General features: G+C 36.0%; 1 protein-coding gene across 1 annotated transcript in view; it reads left to right on the forward strand.

Moving 5' to 3' along the window:
* Positions 1-389: 389 nt before the first annotated feature.
* The window catches only part of LOC143227045 (homeobox protein OTX2-like), a 43,689-nt gene continuing 21,633 nt past the window's right edge, over positions 390-22,445 (forward strand). Inside the window, exon 1 of the mRNA XM_076458594.1 lies at positions 390-524. Coding sequence (XP_076314709.1) covers positions 431-524 — 94 coding nt within the window. The 5' untranslated portion in view covers positions 390-430. The remainder of the gene's footprint in view (positions 525-22,445) is intronic.

Consider the following 22,445-nt stretch of genomic DNA (forward strand, 5'->3'; position numbering starts at 1 on the left):
CTAGAGGCGGGGACGTGCGGACGTGGTGCGTGGCTGTCGGTCACTGAGCAACACCGTAGTAAAAGTCTTACTGTTACAATGACATGATCGAACGATTCTGGCTTCGCGTACACCACTGGCTTTCGCTTTCAGCTCGAATACGTTTACTACATGACGCTTGCACCGTGGACATCTTCTCAACAGTACAAAAAAAAACTACGTCACTAGAGTTCTTGCGTCTCCAAACACAGAACCTAGTAAAAACAAACAAACATTAGGTATACTTTTGCAGGTTAAGAGAACTACAGGATATTCTATTTCTCATTGCACTTCCAACACCACCTACCTGAACGGCGATCGAGAACATTCCAGCACCGTGGCGTTCCCAGTAGCCAACTCGTCCTGTTCTACCTGCTCTTCTTCGGCCTACCAGCCGTCATCATCGCCAGGCATGGCTTACCTGAAGTCTCCCCCGTATTCCATGAACGGAATCGGACTATCGTCCCCAGGAGTGGACTTCCTGCATCCGACGGTTGGGTATTCTGGTAAGCTTCTTTCCGGTTTCTTCAATTTTTTATTTAAATATTTGCCAAATGACAGACAGATGCAGTACTTTGATGGCCTCCACACTTTGTGTAAGCAACTCGTGTTTTTTTTCCCTCATGCCACCGTAAGCCTTCCCTTGTCATGCGCTGGCTAAGCACTCTCAACCAAGACTAGAACTTCCGTAAAGCCGATTATCAGACGACTCGTGATTTGACGGGTGCTATTCAGAAAATAATGGTGAGGTCCGTTTCTCTAATCTAATATACGCCAAGAATGACAAGAGGAATTAGGGACAACACAATGATTAATTCGAACTAAGAATATAATCCTGTGCACTATACTTAATTTTAATTCTGTATAAATACATATGGATGGTTCTAACAAGTAGCTTTAACTGCGGAAACCTTACTGAAATGAATACTTCGTTTTATCTAAAGATAAATATAAAAAGGACATCGGACGACAGATTCGCTTCAGTAGACCATGCTTCTTAGAGCATCGGACCTTGTGTGTATCTCCGTAAAGGTAGCTGCTTTCTACACCCGATTACCATTGTTATCTGTATATTTTCTTTCGCCATTTACACGGGGCTCTAGATCAACAGGGCTTTTCTAAACAACAACAAAAAAAAAACAACTAGTAAACACGCGCTTCGCGTGTACGTGGAAAATTTGCAGTGTTGCGTTTTATTTTTTACACTGAAATCTTCCTACACCTGAACGCGCCACTAGACTCTCTCGGTATAACTACGTGAATTTGATGTAGAGCTTGAAAGTAAAGTGAAGAATTCGAATTTAAGTATGGATTTACGTTATTACTCTATCCCTAAAGGCCTAAAATCTAGTAAGACATACTTCTGGTCGCCTGTGGAGATTGTTATGCACTGAGTTTCGAATGGAGCGCACAACACGTTTACGAACTACGCGTATCTTTTCAAAATCAGGAGCAAACTAGAGGCGAACCTCCGGCAGAATGTAGTCTCTAACCTAAGTCGCAGAATTATCAGCTCATCTCTCCGACAATCTTGTTCGCTTCACTCGGAATGTGACCTTTTCTTGTTAGGACCATGTTGTTTCTTTAGGGTTGTGCATACAAATACCGTTTAAGTGAACTCAGAAATACCCGTTAGAGAAACAAACCCGAGTGCAACTCGCGTGAGAATGGTCGTAGGTTTCAGATTTATTAACAGATTGGAATTGAAACATTTCTATAATAAAATTAAGACTTTACGTAAAATGTTACTTGTATGTGCTTGAGGTATATTTAGTGATATATACGGTTACAGAATAATTTATTAAATATGTTTTACTCTTATTCTTAAAATGATTTCATATGGATATAATATCATCTTCTGTTATTAACTGTCTAAAAGAGCTATATTCACTACCTGGATGCTAAACGATTGTCTAGTTATTAAAGGTAAGTTTAAGCAATAGGCAAACATACAGCACAATTTTCTTTGCTCACTGTTTACGCGAGAAAATGTCGTGGGTTCGTCACATATTTAATTTCAAAAGATCAAACCTGTCAGAATTTTAGTAAATAATTTGATTGGATAAAATAAACATCAATCCACTTATCGGAGTTCTTTGTGCTTTTCTTGAACTAGACTGCCGTAAAAACTGCTTAAATGTTTCCACCGAGAACAACCTCAGAGGTTATTTAAAAAAATTCAGGGTAGTTGCGATTATGTTTGCTTCTTAAGGTTTGCAATTATAATTTGATTTCGTACCTGACCAGTTTCTTATTATATCTAATCTTATACCTTATATTATCTTTAAGTTATAATAAGGCATCACCTGTTATTAATAACCAGCAGTACAAGAAATAAACCGAGCTTTCTTTCAAGTTTCGTTCTAAATGAAACATCCGATTGTTTGTAATATTTTCATAATGACGTAAAGTTTCTCTGAAATCTCAAATTAAGAATTTCTAGACCATTTCACACTGTAGTTCTAGTGCCAATATTAAATTTACTTTTCAAACAAAATACCAGTTATATGTACAGAAAAAAACAGGCGGAAGAAATGGACTGAAAGCAGTAGATAAGCTTGTATTATATTAAATACAATGGAAGAAATTGAGTGGAAACAAATGTAAACTTGAATTCGTTGTATACGGTGGAAGAAGTGGAGTGAAATAGTAGTTAAGCTTGTACTCGGTTATACACGCATGTTAGCACTATAGAGCTCATAGTAACATTAGAAACGTACAGAAATCGTTCAAGTAAAATGCTATATATAAATTTTAAGGCGTAAATTGAATAATTTCAGCATCTCAACTCTTTATAATTTGTTCTATTCCAAATGTCAGTTTTTACATCACTGGTAAGTTCATGATTATTTCATTTGTTTCGAATTAGTCCTAGATTAATATCAGATTTACTAATAAGAACAAAAAATAGCTTCAAAATTTATGGAATCCTCACAGTAAACAATGCTCTGACAAGTGTTAACCTTCTATTACCTTTGTTTTTTATGGCTGTGATTTGAACTTAAAATAGTACCATATCGTTACTATAGATGTAAACAATTACAGTAGTGTTTTTTTTCCCGTGCGTCTGTTAATACGTTTGATGTTTTGTGAGTGATAGGAGAGTGGGAAATGAAAATGAGTGAAATCATTGTTGGAGATAACAAGTAACGTTTCGAACGTTAATTTGATATCAGTTTATGTCATTTAATTGTCCCCTTTGTTAACTTTCAATACTTGATAACTGGAGGTTATTTACTTATACCTCGTTCTAGTTACCCCGCGACTCCTTCCTCTCACTCTCTCCTGTCATCGTGCTTTATATGAGCTTTTAATTTAAATTGAAAAAGGGAATTAAACCACAGAGAATCGAGCACAGACTATATATTACAAGTAGAGCACGAGGTATTGAGTGTAAGTAGAAATCGAGTGTGTTGTAAGGAATAGCATCTGTGGAACTAAAAAACTCGCTCAACATTGCGCGGGAATACGTCGTTCATCACGTGCTACCTCTGTTCGCGAGCTTCGCATTAAGGAATGAATTGCAAATTGAAATTATGAACAGATGTGAGTTTTCCAACTCATAACTACACCGAAGTACACAGTTACTCCCAGTGAAACGAAAACACGAACGTAAAAAGGGACAATGAAATCAATTATAAAATGGCCTTCCAAATTCTTTAACATTCATAAAGAGTATGAAATACTTACTACAAACAAATGAAATTGGACTTTATTTCTAGTTTTAAATAACGCATATTCTAGCATTTACAATTTGAATAAATGTATAATTTCGTACGAATAAATAACCCCTAACACATGCGCAAGTAACAACGCTAAGTTATATTACTGTAACACACAAAATGTAACAATGTTAATGATGGTTTAAATAAAGCTTTACTCACATTATACGGAATGATGCGCAAAACTTTTCCATTAAAAGTAAGTAAAGAATAGATAAAACAATAATAAAGTTCACAATTAGATATTAATATAAAATATTAATACATAATAGTTTATTTCTTTGTTTGGTTTGTTCTGAATTTCGCGCAAAGCTACACGAGTGCTATCAGCGCTAGCCGTCCCTAATTTCGCCGTGGCTGAAAGGACGAGCATGTTGGGAGGCCGGATTTCGATCCAATGATCCGCAGATTGCGAGACGAACCCCGTAATCACCAGACCTGCTTATTTGCTATTAATACTGTTCTTACAAGGTTAGCTGTAGCTGTCACTGTAGTTAAGAGCTTTAAAAATCTAACGTAACTTCACGTGTTGCTTGCATTGACTGTGTAGGCCTGGCATGGCCAAGCGCGTAAGGTGTGCGACTCGTAATCCGAGAGTCGCGGGTTCGCGCCCGCGTCGTGCTAAACATGCTCGCCCTCCCAGCCGTGGGGGTGTATAATGTTACGGTCAATCCCACTATTCGTTGGTAAAAGAGTAGCCCAAGAGTTGGCGGTGGGTGGTGATGACTAGCCGCCTTCCCTCTAGTATAACACTGCTAAATTAGGGACGGCTAGCACAGATAGCCCTCGAGTAGCTTTGTGCGAAATTCCAAAAACCCAAAACCATGCATTGACTGTGAACTTTCTTCATAGCAAAAATATCTGATGCGCATATTCCAATACCATTTTACTTTCAGTAACTAGCCGAATTAATTCCAGTTTACTTTTGATGAGCCCGGTATAGCCAGGTGGTTGACTCGTGTGATCTGTAGGTCGCGAGCTCGAATCCCCGTAACACTTAACATGCTCGCCCTTTCAGCCGTAAGGACTTTATAATGTTACAATCAATCCTACTATTCGTTGGTGAAAGAGTAACCCAGTAGTTGGCGGTGGGTAGCGATGACTAGCTGTCTTGCATCTAGTCTTACACTGCTAAATTTGGGACGGCTAGCGCAGATAGCCCTCGTGTAGCTTTGCACAAGACTCAAAACGAACAAACTCCTAATGAAAAGTGGTGTAGTTCTTGTTTATATAAACATGAGTTTGCCAAAAGTTTTATATATTTCATATTACATACTTCCAACAAGTACATGTTCTTTATAAACTCAATAAATATAAGAAAGATATAAGAACATGTCCATTACACATATGGTAAGGATGTACAAAGCGGTCAGTTGAACTGGTTCAACCGCACTGGAGCAATTTTAGCCGCGACAACATACGACGTATGACGGGCAATTCATTTGTGGTACTGGCACTGCTAGAGAACTTCGTAACAAGACAAAAACGAACGTTGTTCACGGTTTCCACAAATAGGCATTGTTCATGGCCGCGTCACATTTACCACGTTACCAGGGCAACATTTAATGGGAACCACAACATTCTTTTCTCGAATCTTGGATTGCAAGTCTTCTGTTTCTGCCCACGTGTACAGAAAGTTATATATTGAACTAACCAGGGTCTAAAACGTATATTTGAAATTAGTAATAATGAGGAGAGAGGTACAGTACTGAACTCACGAGTTTAGTAAAAATATGTTCCATGTTTAATTAATAGATCTCATTTAAACACCTGGGCAGAACATTATGACGAATCATATTGCTAGTCAGTGCATTTTGTTTCAAAATCCTTTCGTTACTTAGCCAGACTGATGTCGAGGGAAGGAAAACGCAAATTATCAGCTCAAACCACAAATGTTATATACTACACTATAAGCTTTATAGAAAGATTTCTTTTTACTCTATTCTATAAATATATGGATGATACATATGAAACTGTTTGTATTTAGTAAGCCCAGCGTCTATAAATCTGAGAAAACAGGTAACCTTCAGTTAAGTTACATTTACATCTGTATCCTATATAGAATTTGAAACCTGAACAGCACCTATTGCGCAGGTGTACTAAACGGTCATGACAAAGGCCCCTGGAGTATAACGTCTCCCATTTTGAACTAGTGACAAGAGGAAAAGCAATCAGCCAGCAATACCCGCTGTCACCAAGGCTTTGTCTGGTTCTTTGAACCGAATAAAGATATTGTATGTCACTTTTATAAGTACGCCTACAACGGAAAGTACGGAACGTGTTCAGCAATACTATATCTCGAACTCTAGACCCTATGTACGAAGCCCGACGCGTTAATCACTGGGCTACGCCTAGCCCATAGTTGCACCCAGTGAAATCAACTAGATAGATTACACTACGTAACAAAATTTTTACGTTTTCTTGTTCCTGGGCAGAAAGTGTTATTTTCTAACTGCTTATGCCTAAAGTAAATGGAAAAGACCTATTTTTCTCTTCGAGCTGTGCTTTTGTGACCTGAGAGCGTATAACGAAAACATGATGAAGACTATACTTGGGGGTTGATACGTGAAAGTGATTTACATTACAGTCGCAAATCTCAAAACTACTCACTTCTAAACATTTTTGTATAACTTTAGTATAAATACATGTAAATCTTGATTCATATATTGTTTTATTCAGACCTTATGTAAATGAAAATGTGCAAATTTGCCCGTTTTTACATAGAAAATAGGTTAATTTCTAAATTTCATTATCCAGATTACAAAAGCAAAGTTTGAAGGGAATAATGGCTATTTTCTGTACTTTTACAACATAAGCAATTAAGAAATAACTCATACTATCCAGGAACATAATTTGTGTAACACAGTGTAATAATAATTCACAGGTCTAATGTATACTAGATATAAAGCAACTCAAGTTTTCGAAACTATAGCCACCCAAGAAGATCACACTATATACATGTAGATGGTACAGATTTTGACATTCGCCACAGACAGGCTGGTCTTCTCAGTGCTGAATCTAAAACTATAGCATAGATGACATTATATACATGTGAATCATACAGTTTTAAACATTCACCACAGGTTGATCTTCTCTGGACACTTGAAACTGTAGCATCACAAGGTATATGACATTATATACATGTGTATGATACAGTTTTTAACATTCTCTCTGCAGCCTGTAGGGGTGGAAATTGTTTAATTTTTTTTTTTTTAAAGTCCTCATTACAGATACAGAAACGTTTTATCCTCATAATATTTGAGCACAGACCCTAAAACATACAACGTTGGTAAGACGTATGTTGCTTTTTTCGTTTTAGAACTCTACGTGGTTTATACTTCTTTAAACGGTGTGTTAGTGATTATGGAAATAAGTTCTCTGGTGGCACAGCGGCATGTCTCGAGAACCACACCGCTAGAATCCAGGTTTCGATACCTGCGATGGACAGAGCAACGATAGTCTATTATGTTGCTTTGTGCTTAAATTCAAACAAAAAATTCTAAACAATTGCTTCACGGCTTTAAAATGCAAAATTTCTAAGGAGAGAGTAGTTTATAAAAGCTGCTTGCTCTTTATGTGAGTTCTAAAAAAACTATGTTCTTGTTGACTGTAACCGGTCCCTCCCGTTCTATTGTTTAGAATTTTCTTAGAAATCATTGTCTTCTTCTAACAACTTATGCAATGTAATTTGTACTTGAAATCGCTGCTACGTGGTGATAGTGAATAATTACAGAATTGCTGAAAACTGTTTCTCAGTTTTCTAGCTTATTCTTTAAATAATTGCATCACCACTGATCTATTTTAAAGTCTCACTTCGTTCACAAAGAATGCTTGTAAATTATCCAACCTTTGAGCACGTGTTTTTAAAGTATCATATACGTTATGACAAAACTGATTTTTAAAATTACGTTCAGATATTATATGTTATACCTGTTTGTTCGAGATATCATGAAATGTGTCGGCGAAAAGCTATTCAAAGAGAATATTCAAAATGGTCGTGAGCTTAACATGACATCTGTGTAAACTTGACTGCAGTCATACAATTAACGATAAAGTGCATCACGTCTGACGTCCATCAGAGTATTTTAAAAGTTATAATTTATTACTTATATATTGGACATATTTTTAAAGGCTGATTTAATTCGCTCTATGAGAAAGACATACTCACTTCATTGCTTTAATGGCTGATATCAGTTATCCAATTTTTTTCTTTATTTGTAAATGATTTTTGATCAGTACCAGAGTCTATTAAGCCAACTCAGCTGCAAAGCTGTTTACGAGTCATACAACAGACGAGGTACAATTGAAATGCTGTAATATATTATTCGTACCGGAAACCCGTGTGGGCCAGTAAAGAATGATGTGCGGTAACTTTAAACTATTAACAGTGTTACTGTGATTTCATATTACATACTTGTTCTTACTAAGGGCTATGGTCAGTCCTTTTGCTGCCGTGTCATGAATACCACAGAATTCATTGAAATTAAGAAAGTTCCAATTTACTTTAGAAACAATGCGCTTTGACTTGTCCATTACTAGAGAATATTTTCCATATGGTTACATGTATCACATGAAATTCCTGTTTATGTTGAGATTGCCGAAATATCTCCGTCTTTCTTATTCCCAACGTCCTGCAGACTAAAGAAAAAACTTTCTTCTGGTGTGTAAATGCACTGATTTATCTTAAAATGAGGTATATCTCAAAAAGGTTTGATATAAAATTAAAAAATCGAAAATGTGTTATTTCAGCCTTTAGCCTCAAGCCTGAGCCCTTATATATATATGTATATTTGTGCACCGTGTAGATGGATATCGTAATATGTTTCTGTAACTATAACTTATTCTCTTGGTCAGTTTGTGTTTACGAAACTGAATTATTCTATCAACGGTAGAAATCAAGTTGAAATATTGAGTTGTTTGCCCCAAAAACAGCGCATTCTTTTCCTAAACGTATGGATCGTGATCCTTGAGTAATATACTTTTCTGGTATGTATTTTAGATCAAACGTTCAGCTAATACAATGTAGTTCAAAACATTTTGGTATTTTTACCAAATTAGTTCTAATTTTATGCATGTGTGTTTATTAAGAATGTGTGGAACTTGAAAATGACCATAACATGGACAGTTGGGATCAAAGTGCGCAAGCCACGACCTTTTACAGAATGCCATTCAACATAGTATTTTGCATTGATGTTGGAGTTATCAACTATTCATCTCCTATCATTGAACAACAGTTTTTGGTATAGTAAATACCAGATACAATACATAAGAGTGCACTCTTAAAACACTCGAATTATATTTGATTCGAAAGCCTGTTCAGAGGGGTGTCCAACAGATCCGGTTCAAAAACAGTGGTTTCTATTCATTTTGATTCCAATCCTAATTAATATATGGTCGGTATTCAGTCAAAGTGAACACTAAGAATTCAAAACATTTTGATCAGGTATCCGTGTGAAACAAACGAACCGGACGTATTACTGAAAAAAATTATATATATGCATTTCCGATACTCTAAAGGTTATGTAAATGTAATATTCGATCTGAAGGATAGACAAAATATTCTTATCATTCAGACCTTTGCACTCCGACTTACCAGTTTTATTCAGACTGACGTTGTCAATTAAAAGACATATCTTACTTTCGTAATACATTTGATATTTGTAGGTTAATTTAATTATTGATAAATTTTGTGTAGATACACAAGTAACTTTAGGACTATAGTAAGTATTCCTTCTCCAGTTTACGGACTCGGTACAATAGATCGAGTCTGTACACGCTCGGTTTAAAAAAATTTGAGTTCTGGTCAGCTTTCAGGTAAAATAAGTTAAGAGAAAACCGATTTTCATATGCGCTATATAATGTGACTTAAATTTTTCAACGGTTCTTATGAGGCCATCATAGACATCAAAAACAACCTTATACTAAATCGTGTCCATAAGAAAGCCAAGAGTGAGTCTGTCTGGCTAGTACTGTCTGTAAGTTTTAAGTCATGTTGTTGTTTATGGAATATCGCACAAAGCTACTTCAGGGTTATCTGCATTTCCGTCCTTACTATAGAGAAGACAGCTAGTCAACAACGCACACCGCTAACCCTTAAGCTACTCTTTATCGACGAATAATGGGATGGACCATCGCATTGTAACACCCCACGTCTGAAAGGACAAGCATGTTCGGCCACGTGTTTTGATTCTGCGAATCACAAGTTGCGAACCGATCGTCTTAGCCAATAGGTCATGCCCATTTAAATCATTAAACTTTCTATTATATAATTAGGTCTTTTAATAAAGTTCAAAATACACTAGTCCAGTTTTGACAAAACCAGAAGTGACGCAAATATTCATACATCTGTTATTTTTATCTTTTCACGTACAAAAATGGTTCTGGAAATTCTAACTATAAATATGTAGAAGCGAAACTTGCTTGTTTGTGCCACAGTCTGTCTCATATGTTTATACATATACTCTGGCTCTTTTGTAGATGTACCCTCAGACGACATTGTGGTAGACATCTGGCAATGCTCAGAACTATTTATGTGATCCAATAAGAACAGATAACTTGATGTGCTTGTCTGTTAAAAATAAAAAATATCCATTGATTAAAATATTAAATAATAACGATAACATCGTTTTCATGTATATCAACATAATTAAAACATTTTAACCAAAATTAGGCACACTTGTAAATAGAATACTTCTGCATCAAGGCCCGGCATAGCCAGGTGATTAGAACGCTCGACTCGTAATCTGAGGGTCGCAGGTTCGAATTCCCGTCACATCAAAACATGCTCTCATTTTCAGGACTAGGGACGTTACAATGTTACGGTCAATCCCACTATTCGTTGGTAAAAGAGTAGTCCAAGAGTTGGCGGTGGATGGTGATGACTAGCTGCCTTCCCTCTATCTTACACTGCTATATTAGGGACGGCTAGCGCAGATAGCCCTCCAGTAGCTTTGTGTGAAATTCAAAACAAACAAACGTTTATTTAATTTTACATTAAGAAGTGACGTAGTAAGAAGTTATATACGAAAATTGATCCTGCGTTATATTAAACATTTTAATTTTTTTATAATCATTGATCTTAATATAATTTCAAATTTAACATGGAACATTGTACGTTTAAAGAACTTTCTTACATTATTTAACAAATAATTTTTCAGCTCTTCATGGCATTCTACTAAGATGGTAACAGTTAACATGTGATGCGATTAAATAAAATAAATAAACCTTTGAAATAACCTAACTGTCAACTTTTTGTTTCTAGTGTTACCTTAGCTTTTCTATTTATATAAAAAATCAAATTTTCCTTGCTAAGTATACAGTGTTAAATACACCTTGTTTGAAAAGCAAACTTATAACACTACTAAATCTGACAGCCTCTATCTTGAATTATTCATGTGTACATCGTTCAGTGTACAGATATTTGGAAACTGTTTAAGAAGGCATCAATACTGTGCCAAACTGACATAACAGCTCTAGTTACTTAGCATGTCATACGATGAGGACTAATGGCAAGTTACATGAGAAATGTCGTAAACTAAAAGTCTTTATGTTAAGATGACTAAAAACCGCTTTAGTATAAATCGATTATTCTAAAGAATCAATACGTTCTCTACGGATATTTGTGTGTTATCAAAATGATGTTTATTTTTTTCGTATTACACATAGTGCTTAAATAATACAAGACTTTTTACACATATATATACAATAAATGTTAAGATATTTAATTATAACGTTTCTTATACAAATAATATTTTTCTAACAACGGTTGACATATATTTACATAAAACGAAACTACTGGCAGAAAAAAAAATTCATTGAAATGTTTCTCAGAAAATAATTTACGATCAAAACTTGGGAAGAAACGTATTGTTAAAACTGAATAAATGGTATCTCGCAGAGAGCAGTGAAAAATCAGTTGACTATCGAGCAGACTAAAGCTTAGATCGAATCTGAGAAATGTTATTGATGAAATAGTATTTCACGCAGAACAGTGAAAACTGTCCAGATGCATGTTAAAAAGACTTGAGCTTGAACTGAAACTTGGTGAAATAAGGATTGAGATTCTCCTAGAAGAATATCTTATATTATTACTGTTATTATTATTATTATAATATTATAGATGTTGAAGGAGATCTAAATTCGAGGATCTTGTTTAAAAATGTGATCAAGGTGGCTTTAAAAACTGTAATTAAGTACACTATATGGCCCGGCATGACCAGGTGGGTTAAGGCGTTTGACTTGTAATCCACAGGTTCGAATCCTCGTCGCACCAAACATGCTCGTCCTTTCAGCCGTGGGAGCGTTATGACGCGACGGTCAATCCTTTTATTTTGTTGATATATCAGTAGTTCAAGAGTTGGCGGTGGATGGTGATGAGTAGTTGCCTTCCTATTAGTCTTACACTGCGAAATTAGGGACGGCCAGCGCAGATAGTCCTCGTGTAGCTTTGTGCGAAATTCAAAAACAAACAACCAAACAAGTACACTATACAGCATTTGATAAAATTCTTTTTTAACCACAATTCGTGATGTATTCCGTGATATCCTTAAGAGTAACTGATGTGCATGTAGTGTTCATATATTGTACATTTTTTAAAAAGAAGTGCAGAACATATTAGGTTTGAATAATACACTATTCGATTAATATTAATATTCTGTATATTATATTTAAATATAACAAATCTAGTCCAACACTTTCTTTTGTAGTTAAAATTTATAAATTAAAATTCTTAAAATGTTGTGAAAATCGGGCATAAATTACAAAATTCAGCGCCTTGTATTCGTACTCAATACTCTGTCATAACAGGCCTACTTCGTACTAAAATATGCCGAGAACAATCCTGCGTAAGTATGATGAGTGATACAGTGAATGGTTGTCAACGCTAAGGCCATCCAAAAAAATAAAATACTTAAAGATATCAATAATTATTCACAACATTACTGTTGCGTAAGTTGAAGTTGTCCTTCAAGAAACTATGCCCTGAATTTAAGTGTTGATACACTCCAGACATTCTGCATGCTGTGGCACCGGATTAGAACATGACGAAAGTGGTTCCAGCTGGGAGCTATACATTGGCCGTGGTCATCTAGGAATTTCCTGGTTTGTGCTCTGTCTGGTTGCCAATTATGTTCTCCTGGGACCAACTGGTCAAACTCCTTCAGAACTTTGTATTTTGGAATCAGCCAGAAAAACAAAACAAAAGATCCCTAGTATATCGTATTAAATCATTTCATTGATTTTGGTTTTGGTTTGGTTTGTTTTGAATTTCGCGCAAAGCTACACGAGGGCTATCTGCGCTAGCCGTCCCTAATTTTGCAGTGTAAAACCAAAGGAAAGGCACCTAGACATCACTACTCACCGCCAACTCTTGGCTTACTCTTTTACCAACGAATAGCGGAATTGATCGTACATTATGACGCCCCCACGGCTGAAAGGATGAGCATGTTTGGCATGACGGGAATTCGAACCCGTGTAAATCGGAATTATCTTCTTAGGTCACCTGAAAATGGTCGAAACGTTGTTATGTACTTTATTTCAATTAAAGTTTTAATACCCACATCAACCGTCTTTAGAATACATTTTTACTTCGTTTTTTCTCATCATAATAGATCGTAATTTAGGTTTAAGTATGTAGCTGAGTATAGATAAGTAAAACAGCTGACGAAATGCAGATCAAAACTTTTTTTTAACTTCTGGATGTGACTGAAACATGTTAAAACATAACGCAGAATTTACACATAAATACGATATGCTAATTTATTTGGACCAAAACAAGTAGTTCAGCAGAAACATTACTTACCGTAAGATATTATGCATAGCGATATTCCGTATTTATTGGTGTATAAGACGCACCCCAATTTTCAAGGTTCTCTTCAGGGAGAAATACTTTTCACAGTGATCTTTTGTTTATTTGTCCAACATCAGCATAACCTTTTATTATTTTGCAGAATAATTCAAAAGTTGTAGAACTAACACATTTTTTACCTTCGGTGTATGGGGCGCGGGGAGGTATGTGTGAGTCCCCTTTTTTAAAAAAAACAAAGTGCGTATTATACACCGAAAAATACGGTAACACGTTCACGAAGCATACATTAAAGAAAACAAAGGTTAAAATAAACAAGAGTTATACAGCGGTTTTACGCAATAAATACGTCTGGGAATACTTTTGGAATACATGGTGTTATAAGACATCTCCACCCTATAACAGAATTGCTGTCCTACAAATTCTTAAGATTGTAAGCCCGATATGGCCATGTTGTAAAGGCACTCGACCCGTAATCTCATGGTTGCGGGTTCGAATCCTCATCACACAAAACGTGCTTGCCCTTTCAGCCGTGGGGTGTTATAAAGTTACGGCCAATCCCACTATTCGTTGGTGGGTGTTGATGACTAGCTGCCTTCGATCTAGTCTTGCACTGCTAAATTAGAGACGGTTAGCGCAAATAGCCCTCGAGTAGCTTTGAGCAAGGCCTGACATGGCCAAGCGCGTAAGGCGTGCGACTCGTAATCCGAGGGTCGAGGGTTCGCGCCCGCGTCGCGCCAAACATGCTCGCCCTCCCAGTCGTGGGGGCGTTATAATATGACGGTCAATCCCACTATTCGTTAGTAAAAGAGTAGCCCAAGAGTTGGCGGTGGATGGTTATGACTAGCTAGCTGCCTTCCCTCTAGTCTTATACTGTTAAATTAGGGACGGCTAGCACAGATAGCCCTCGAGTAATTTTGTGCGAAATTCCGAACACAAACAAACAAACAAAGCTTTGAGCAAAATTCAAAACAAACCAAACTTAAAATTGTATGGAGCCTTCGCTCAATATATGATCGGTTTTGGTTTCTTGGTTCAAACTTGGAGATATATATTAGAATAATAGCTGTTTAAACGTATGGTGTCATCCATCAGCTTAAAGTCAGTACACGTGCAGAACAAGAATCTCGGCGAAAATGGACGGTAATGGCCTAGAAGTTTTTATTTACCAAACAACTATGGGTGACAAGCAACAAGCACGTGCAAAAGTGTGAAAACTATTAAGTGTGGTCGCCGCAGCCATTCCGAACATTCAGGTATAGAGGCAATATGATAGAAAAGACAAAAAACCTGTCAGACTCGTGGAAAAATATATTCTTACAGTTTCCCAAAATATACAAATACACCGATACTTTACCGCAGCCATAAATACGTAAATTCCTCATAATGTGCTCGCACACGTGTGTGTGTGTGTGTTAAGGTGTTTATAGTACGTTTTTATTTTAACGCTTCGCAAACTTAGCTTATTTACCTTGAAGCTTGATAGTAAATATACATGTATACGGAAAGATAGCTTCCCAGCTGTATACAGAAAATAGTTTGTGACTTTACGTTCCTGGTGATCGCTCGACTCGTCTGTGTAGATTGAAAAGCAAAGTAACAAGCAAGCATCTTACAATAAACGCATATAAATTTGGAAGTTGAAATTTCCTAGCTGAACAGAGACTTATGTGCACGTGATTTAAGCTGAAGGATCAAATTCCCCACCCCATGTGTTAGATATGGCACTCCGTAATTTTGGACTTCTGTTCAGAGGATATGTAGCTATCTAGCAACACCTGCCGCTATTAGGTTCTCTGAATAACGGGACTGATTGTCACTTTTATAACGCATCCAGCATTAGATATACGGAGTGTGTTTAGTGTTATCTTGTATTTATACATTGCATCATTTTAAGTAAATGTACGTTTATGAATACTACAACAATCAATGACCTAAAATTGAGTGAAAATATTTTTCTACGTAAAACGCAGCGAACCCTAGCGCTAATTAGTGGAGTGGAATTAATTGCAGTAGTGATGGTAATTTTGTTTAAATTTCATTGTGTATGGCTAACATTTAAATACATTTATCTAAACTATTTATGCATCAAAACACTACTGATGTCTGGGCCCATCGACAATACTAGGGTTGACTATTTTTTTCAGGTCAAAGTATTACCAGCTAACAAAGGATATTTCGTTTTATCAGACGTTTCTTATAATATAACCCAACTTTGAACCTTATTTCTAACTAACATAAATGCACGGGCACTCATTAGGGGTGTACAAAGTATGGTGTACCCCGTCATGACAACGGTAAGTCTGCTGAATTACGACGCTAAAATTGGGAGTTCGATTCCTCTCGGTGGACACAGCAGATAGCCTGATGTGGTTTTGCTATAAGACAAACGCACACGAAATATGGTCCTTGTATCCCCAAATATGTGAGATAAATTGTTAGAGAATTACAAAATGTGGTGCTTGTGTTCCCAGAGGCTTAAAATAAATCGTTAAAGAAGTACAAAAGGTTTGTTTGTTTTTGAATTTCGCACAAAGCTACTCGAGGGCTATCTGCTCTAGCCGTCCCTAATTTAGCAGTGTAAGACTAGAGGGAAGGCAGCTAGTCATCATCATCCACCGCCAACTCTAGGGCTACTCTTTTACTGAATAGTGGGATTGACCGTATCATTATAACGCCCCCACGGCTGAAAAGGCGAGCATGTTTGGCGCGACGGGGATGCGAACCCGCGACCCTCGGATTACGAGTCGCACGCCTCAACGAGCTTGGCCATGCCGGGCCAGTACAAAAAGTGGTGCTTGTGTTCCCAGAGGCTTAAGATCAATCGTTAAGAAGTACAAAATGTGGTGATTGTGTCCCCGTAGTTTCGCGCTCAATTATTAGAGAAGTACACAAAAATAAACAAAATATCAACAGTAACAAAGATTATGGCACACGATAAATATGAGAAAGTAGAAAACTTTATCCCTCGGAAAAGAAGTAACTGAATTGGAAAAGTCTAAAAACCTCTGGCTTATTCAACTAAGCCTAAATCATAACGATAAACTTCTAGGATTCAAAACTGTAAAGCTTTCGAAAACAAAATTCAAATCTATCAATATTCTGTGAAGCCTTTGTTGCGACATCTGCACAAGAACAGTGGTTACTTCAGAAAAAAACAAACAACAAATAGCATATCATAAAACCACACCTACCACAGCTACACAACAAATAATGCCACCCGAAATTTATTATTTATGTTTTCTCGCCGTAGTACAAATTTCTTGTTGCGTCACAATTCAATGCCATTTAGGAACTGACTGAAGTAATAACATTAAAGCCAATGGTTAACAGATTGTCCTGCTGTTATCTTGTCACTAAACAGTATTTCTTCTATTTTTCTATTCTGGAAAAAAAAATACACAAGGAAAACTCAATATGTGTCGTAATGCTATTCAAAGTCACGACCCGTTACGTTTTCTTCATTAACCTGAACAATACAAGAACAAAGACAGCGATCAATGAGATATACAACAGATCTCTCAGGAGGAACGTTTTAGGACTTGGGGCAACTTGTAATGATGTCATTTGGGGCAGATCTACTCATGATGAGTACAAGAATATCATTCTATAGACATGTTAAATTACTTGGTTAAAACAATTCGTGTGATTAGTTGTCATATCTGTCGAATGAGTTAGTTCACACACACGCCACTTATATACAAATTAATTCTCACACATACACAAAAAAAGCAAAATGGATCAAAAGAGCTGACAAAAACTCATAACCTGAAGAGCTGACAGGTATTGTTATTGTTAAGAATGTTTTCGTTTTTAGCTGCATTACTTCACGTGTTTTAGCGTCATTATATTCTTTAAAAAAATAACATAGAAAGAGGTAGGTTGAGGATAGCAATTAATATAGTTTCTCTATATAATTGAAAGAAAAAATAACTGACGAGTAGAACGCGTTCTTTGCCAAGAAATAAACTACTTTTTTCCACAGATTAAAAAGAAAAAAATAGTTGCAATTACATTAAGAGGGTCATCCGTTTTTGAATAGAAGAACAATTGTAATGAAATGATATGGAACAATCGTATTACAATCAAAGATACCATAAGTACTGTGCAGAACGTGGCGCAGTTATTAGCGTGACGAATTGTGGATCTTAGGGTTCAATGTTCGCGTCCCGTTCCCCACACAAAAAAAGAATATGCATTGCAATTTAACGCCATAGGTGCGTTATAAAAGTGACGTTTGTATCCCACTATTCGATCACATAAAAGTGGCTCAAGAAGTGGCTGTGTATGCTGACTTACCTCTAACCAGAATGAAGGAGATCTAGCACAGCTAGAATACTTTATAGTATCTCAGTGATGCTAACGTAGTTGTTTTATTACATTCCACTACAATTTCTCTGTTGGTGAAATTGTTAACCTCCTTAATATTCTTCTGTATGGGTATTAGGATATGTTGATATTTATATACCCAGGGGGTCAGGTGCAAAAAGACCTCTTCCTCCATTCCAACTTCAATTCGCAGCTACAACTGATGAAGTTGTGGTGCTTGAGGACCAGAGTGACCCACACTCACTCCGGCCCCTTTCAGAACAATGTCCATTTATTGTCTGCAGTCTTTATTTTTATTTTATTTGTTAAATTTAATTATATAAAACTATCTATATAATATGTATATAAAACTAAATTTAACAGTCTAGTGTTTGGTGCCCTGCTTTATTTCTATTTCTTAAATATATATTAAAGCTCTTTAATATCAATTTGTTGTTTAGTTTTTAAGCTATTCGCGTAAAGTACACTTCAGCCACGCTGAGGTGCTATTAACCGAATGTATTCCCTCTAGTCAGTTGGTCAAAATATAAATACAAATACAATTAGCATTAAGTTTTAAATTGTAGTGACGTTATTGGAGTGAAAAGTGCACTTAATACCAAAACTGTGAAAACCAGTCACGACAGAAGGAAGATATAGTTTATATTAACAAGAATATATATGAATGTGTCGTAGAATTTTTAATAATTGTAAGATAAAGTGTATAGATATATATTTTTTAGAAAAAAAAATGGCTGATGAAACAAGGCGATTCACACTACGGTTTATCTGTTGTTGTTCGTCTAAGTGTTAACTGCCTATTACGGAATTTTAATCTCCAAAACTGGAATTCTGTTTTTTTAATTAATTAATTGAATGATCAGTGATACTATATCTATTAGTAAGTAAGACACATTTGACTACCATCAAATCAAAAAATTCAAAGTGAGGTGAAAACGAAAATTAATTATGCTTTTCTCTAACTATTGTGAGACATAAAACTTTATCATCAATTTTTCGTTTGATGTACATTGGCTGGTGTCAATCGCCAATGACGTCCAGCCTTTATATGTGATTATGAATCAGCCTTGCCACAGCTACAAAGAGACGAGAAGAAACCGACTGTTGAACCTACTCACTATATATACATTATTGTACTTAGCACACCCTTTTAGGCTCGTGGAATACAAATGCACAGTGAGGTATCACAACACGTGGAGTTTCAGGTGTAAAAGCACGAAGAAAGAAAGTGTATCAAAACACGTGCTAAGTTCAGATGCAGGTGTTTAAGACCACTGCTTCGAACAAGTCACTACTGTCAACAGCTTAGCATAAATATAGCAGTACTTGAGTTAGCACAACCTGTCAAGACAACGTGATGGATATTCAAGTAATATTAATGACTTCAATGTGTTATGAAATAAATTATAGTAATTATTTGTTTGTTACTGAATGGTTTAAGCAAAACGTTACGATGCACGAATAAACAATTATTCCAGCACAAACTTGCTTTATTCACAGAGAAAGAGCTCACTGTTTAATAATAAAAACACTCGTTGCTAATAACACACCTGCTGCGATAGCTCATTGTTTAATAATATTTCAGGTCCATAAATAATAGAAACACACATTACTAGTCACACACACGTTGCGATAGCTCATTGTTTAATAATATCTTAGGTTCATAAATAACGATAGTACAAGTTACAACATACCTCCTACGATAATACATATTTCTGCATATGACATAAAATTAGCATGCCGCTAATGGCACAATAACTATTACTATAATGAGAATAATAAATAAACTAATTTGTTTATTTATTCATTGTTCGCTATACATTTTGTTGAGCGCATTGATATTAACAATCACTCCAACTATCTCAATCGTTTCGATAGAAAACAGCGACAAAAATAGTGCTGTCAATGAAAGTTCGAGAAACAAATATGTACATCAACGTAATATGATAAAACGTGGCTTAGACGCGAGTAATCCAAGAGTTAGCGATGGGTGATCTCTTGTCTTTCCTAAGTCTATCAGTTCAAAACTACAAGACCGACCGTAAGAGCAAATGGCCCTTCATAAGGCTTTGGGCGAATAGCTGAAAACAAATACGCTAAAGATCAAAATCATACTTGAAAAGCTGTACCTTTTTAAAATATAATCTATTTATCTGAACATTTTGAGCCTAAAAATACGAGAGACGAACACAAGTTGACAAATCACATAACTAGAACGTGAAATTTCGGATTTACTCTATTTCAACAATTGCAGGTTACGTAAGTTCCGTACAAATTCGCGTAGTTCTACTTACGAATCATGGACGTCCACCTTTGAAGCTCGATTTTAACTATTTTTGTACTAAATCATCCAATGAAACAACAAGGTCGTGTGTGACGAGTTATGAAACGAAAATTTTAATACAAAGTAGATAAAACGTAGAAAACGTTTTCTCCAAATCACGTTGAAAAAAATTATTTTAAAAATACACAATATCTCTTGTATTCTTGGAGCACGGGAACATTGTTTTTGTTTATTTGTTTTTGAATTTTGTGCGAAGCTACACGAGGACTATCTGCGCTAGCCGTCCCTAATTTAGCAGCGTAAGACTAGAGAGAAGGCGGCTAGTCATCACCGCCAACTCTTAGGATACTCTTTTACCAACAAATAGTGGTATTGACCGCAACATTATAACGGCTCCACGTCTGAAAGAGCAAGCATGTTTGTTGCGACGGGGATTCGAACTCGCGACTCGCAGATTACAACTCGAACGCCTAAACCCACCTGAATATGCCGGGCCTGCACGGAAACAGCCCGATCAGGACACAAACCGGTAACCTTTTTGACGAAGTGTTAAATGCCATCTCATTAGAATCTGTTTTAAGTATTACTCAAACCCAACTATAAACAATGAAACCTAGGTGGCCGTAGCACTATATGTGTATTATATACTTTTAATTTAGATGTAGTTTATATTTACTCACATTTACTTCTTTGTAAATACTATAACTAAAACAAACAATTACACACATTTCCTATTATAACAGATTTAAATAAGGACTACACTTGACAAAATCCTAATTTATTGCACAACATTTTTTGTAAATACTGTAAACGTTACTAAGTCAATATTTATTTACATTTTACAGTTTAAAATATTACATGGGCAGGCCTATCAAGGACATTTATTAGAGCCTCTGTTTGATGTTTCAGAAAACAATAAATGAACGTGCCTTCCTCGTGAAGGTTAAGTTTTATAAATTCTTCTTCAAGAAGTAAAATTCGAAAAAGAGTGTAAATAGGTGAGTGTTGTTTATGTTACGTGTTTTCGAAACATGGGTTGATAGATTGAACCTGTTCTGATCATTTGTAGTTAATGCAGTTAAGAAATAACGAAGAAAACATATGACTGCTCTTAAGCACTTTGTTAATAAACTAAAACGTCAAAAGTAGCCATTAAACAAGAACCAGTTGCTGGGGCGAATGAAAGGAAGCCTCTTTCCCCTTCCGTACGAATATTTCACCTTAGTATTTTGATCTATTGCACCACTCCTGTACCAATATTTCACTTTAGTAGTTTAATCTATTGTACCTCTCCTGTACCAGTATTTCACTGTAGTACTTTAATCTATTGTACCTTTCCTGTACCAGTATTTCACTGTAGTACTTTAATCTATTGTACCTCTTCTGTACCAGTATTTCACTGTAGTACTTTAATCTATTGTACCTTTCCTGTACCGGTATTTCACTGTAGTACTTTAATCTGTTGTACCTCTTGCATAGGAAGATTTTCGTGATCTACTTTAGTCGACTGATCTTCTCATAATTCAATAACGCAAAAGTTTTAATGAGGTCAACATGTCTCATACTCAATAATAAATACGTAACTTCACAAGAAATGTACGCTCCTTTTAAACATGCCCAGCTTAGAGCAAACGTTACACGATAAGCCAGTCATAAGATTTTATTTCTTAAATTATTAGGTTTATATATGGTTCAAGAAACAATGTGATGTTATATCAAAATACCTGTTAACCGTGATCTGATAACCAACGTGAAGAATGTATACTATGCTTGACATATACGTGATCTGGTAATGAACGAGAAGGTTGTAAGCCTTGCTAATGTATATGTAATTTGGTAAGCAACGTGAAAGTTGTAAGCTTTGCTAATGTACACGTGATATGGTAATTAACATGAACGCCGTAAGCCTTGTTAATGTACGTTGATTTTGTTGTTTTCTTAGTGCAAAGCTACACAATGGTTTATCTACACTCTATTCACGGCGAAGACTCAAACCCCGAATTTTAGCATTGCAAGTCCGTAAAGTTACTTCTGTCCCACCGAGGGACACTGCACGTAGTACTTTATTAATTAAATTGGAGATAATAAAACCACGAAAGAGAACATTGTACTGTTCTGGCTTGACCCAATAGTTGTAAACCATGTTGGTATATACGTTATCTGGTATACAGTATGATCAGGCAATGGATTTAACGGTAGTTCTCTTGTGATTTAATTCGATGGTTGTAAACCATGTTGGTATATACGATACCTGGTATACAGAATGATCAGGCAATGGATTTAAAGGTAG

The sequence above is a fragment of the Tachypleus tridentatus genome, chromosome 1 (genome assembly GCF_004210375.1).
Source record: "Tachypleus tridentatus isolate NWPU-2018 chromosome 1, ASM421037v1, whole genome shotgun sequence".
In the NCBI taxonomy this organism is placed as follows: Eukaryota; Metazoa; Arthropoda; class Merostomata; order Xiphosura; family Limulidae; genus Tachypleus; species Tachypleus tridentatus.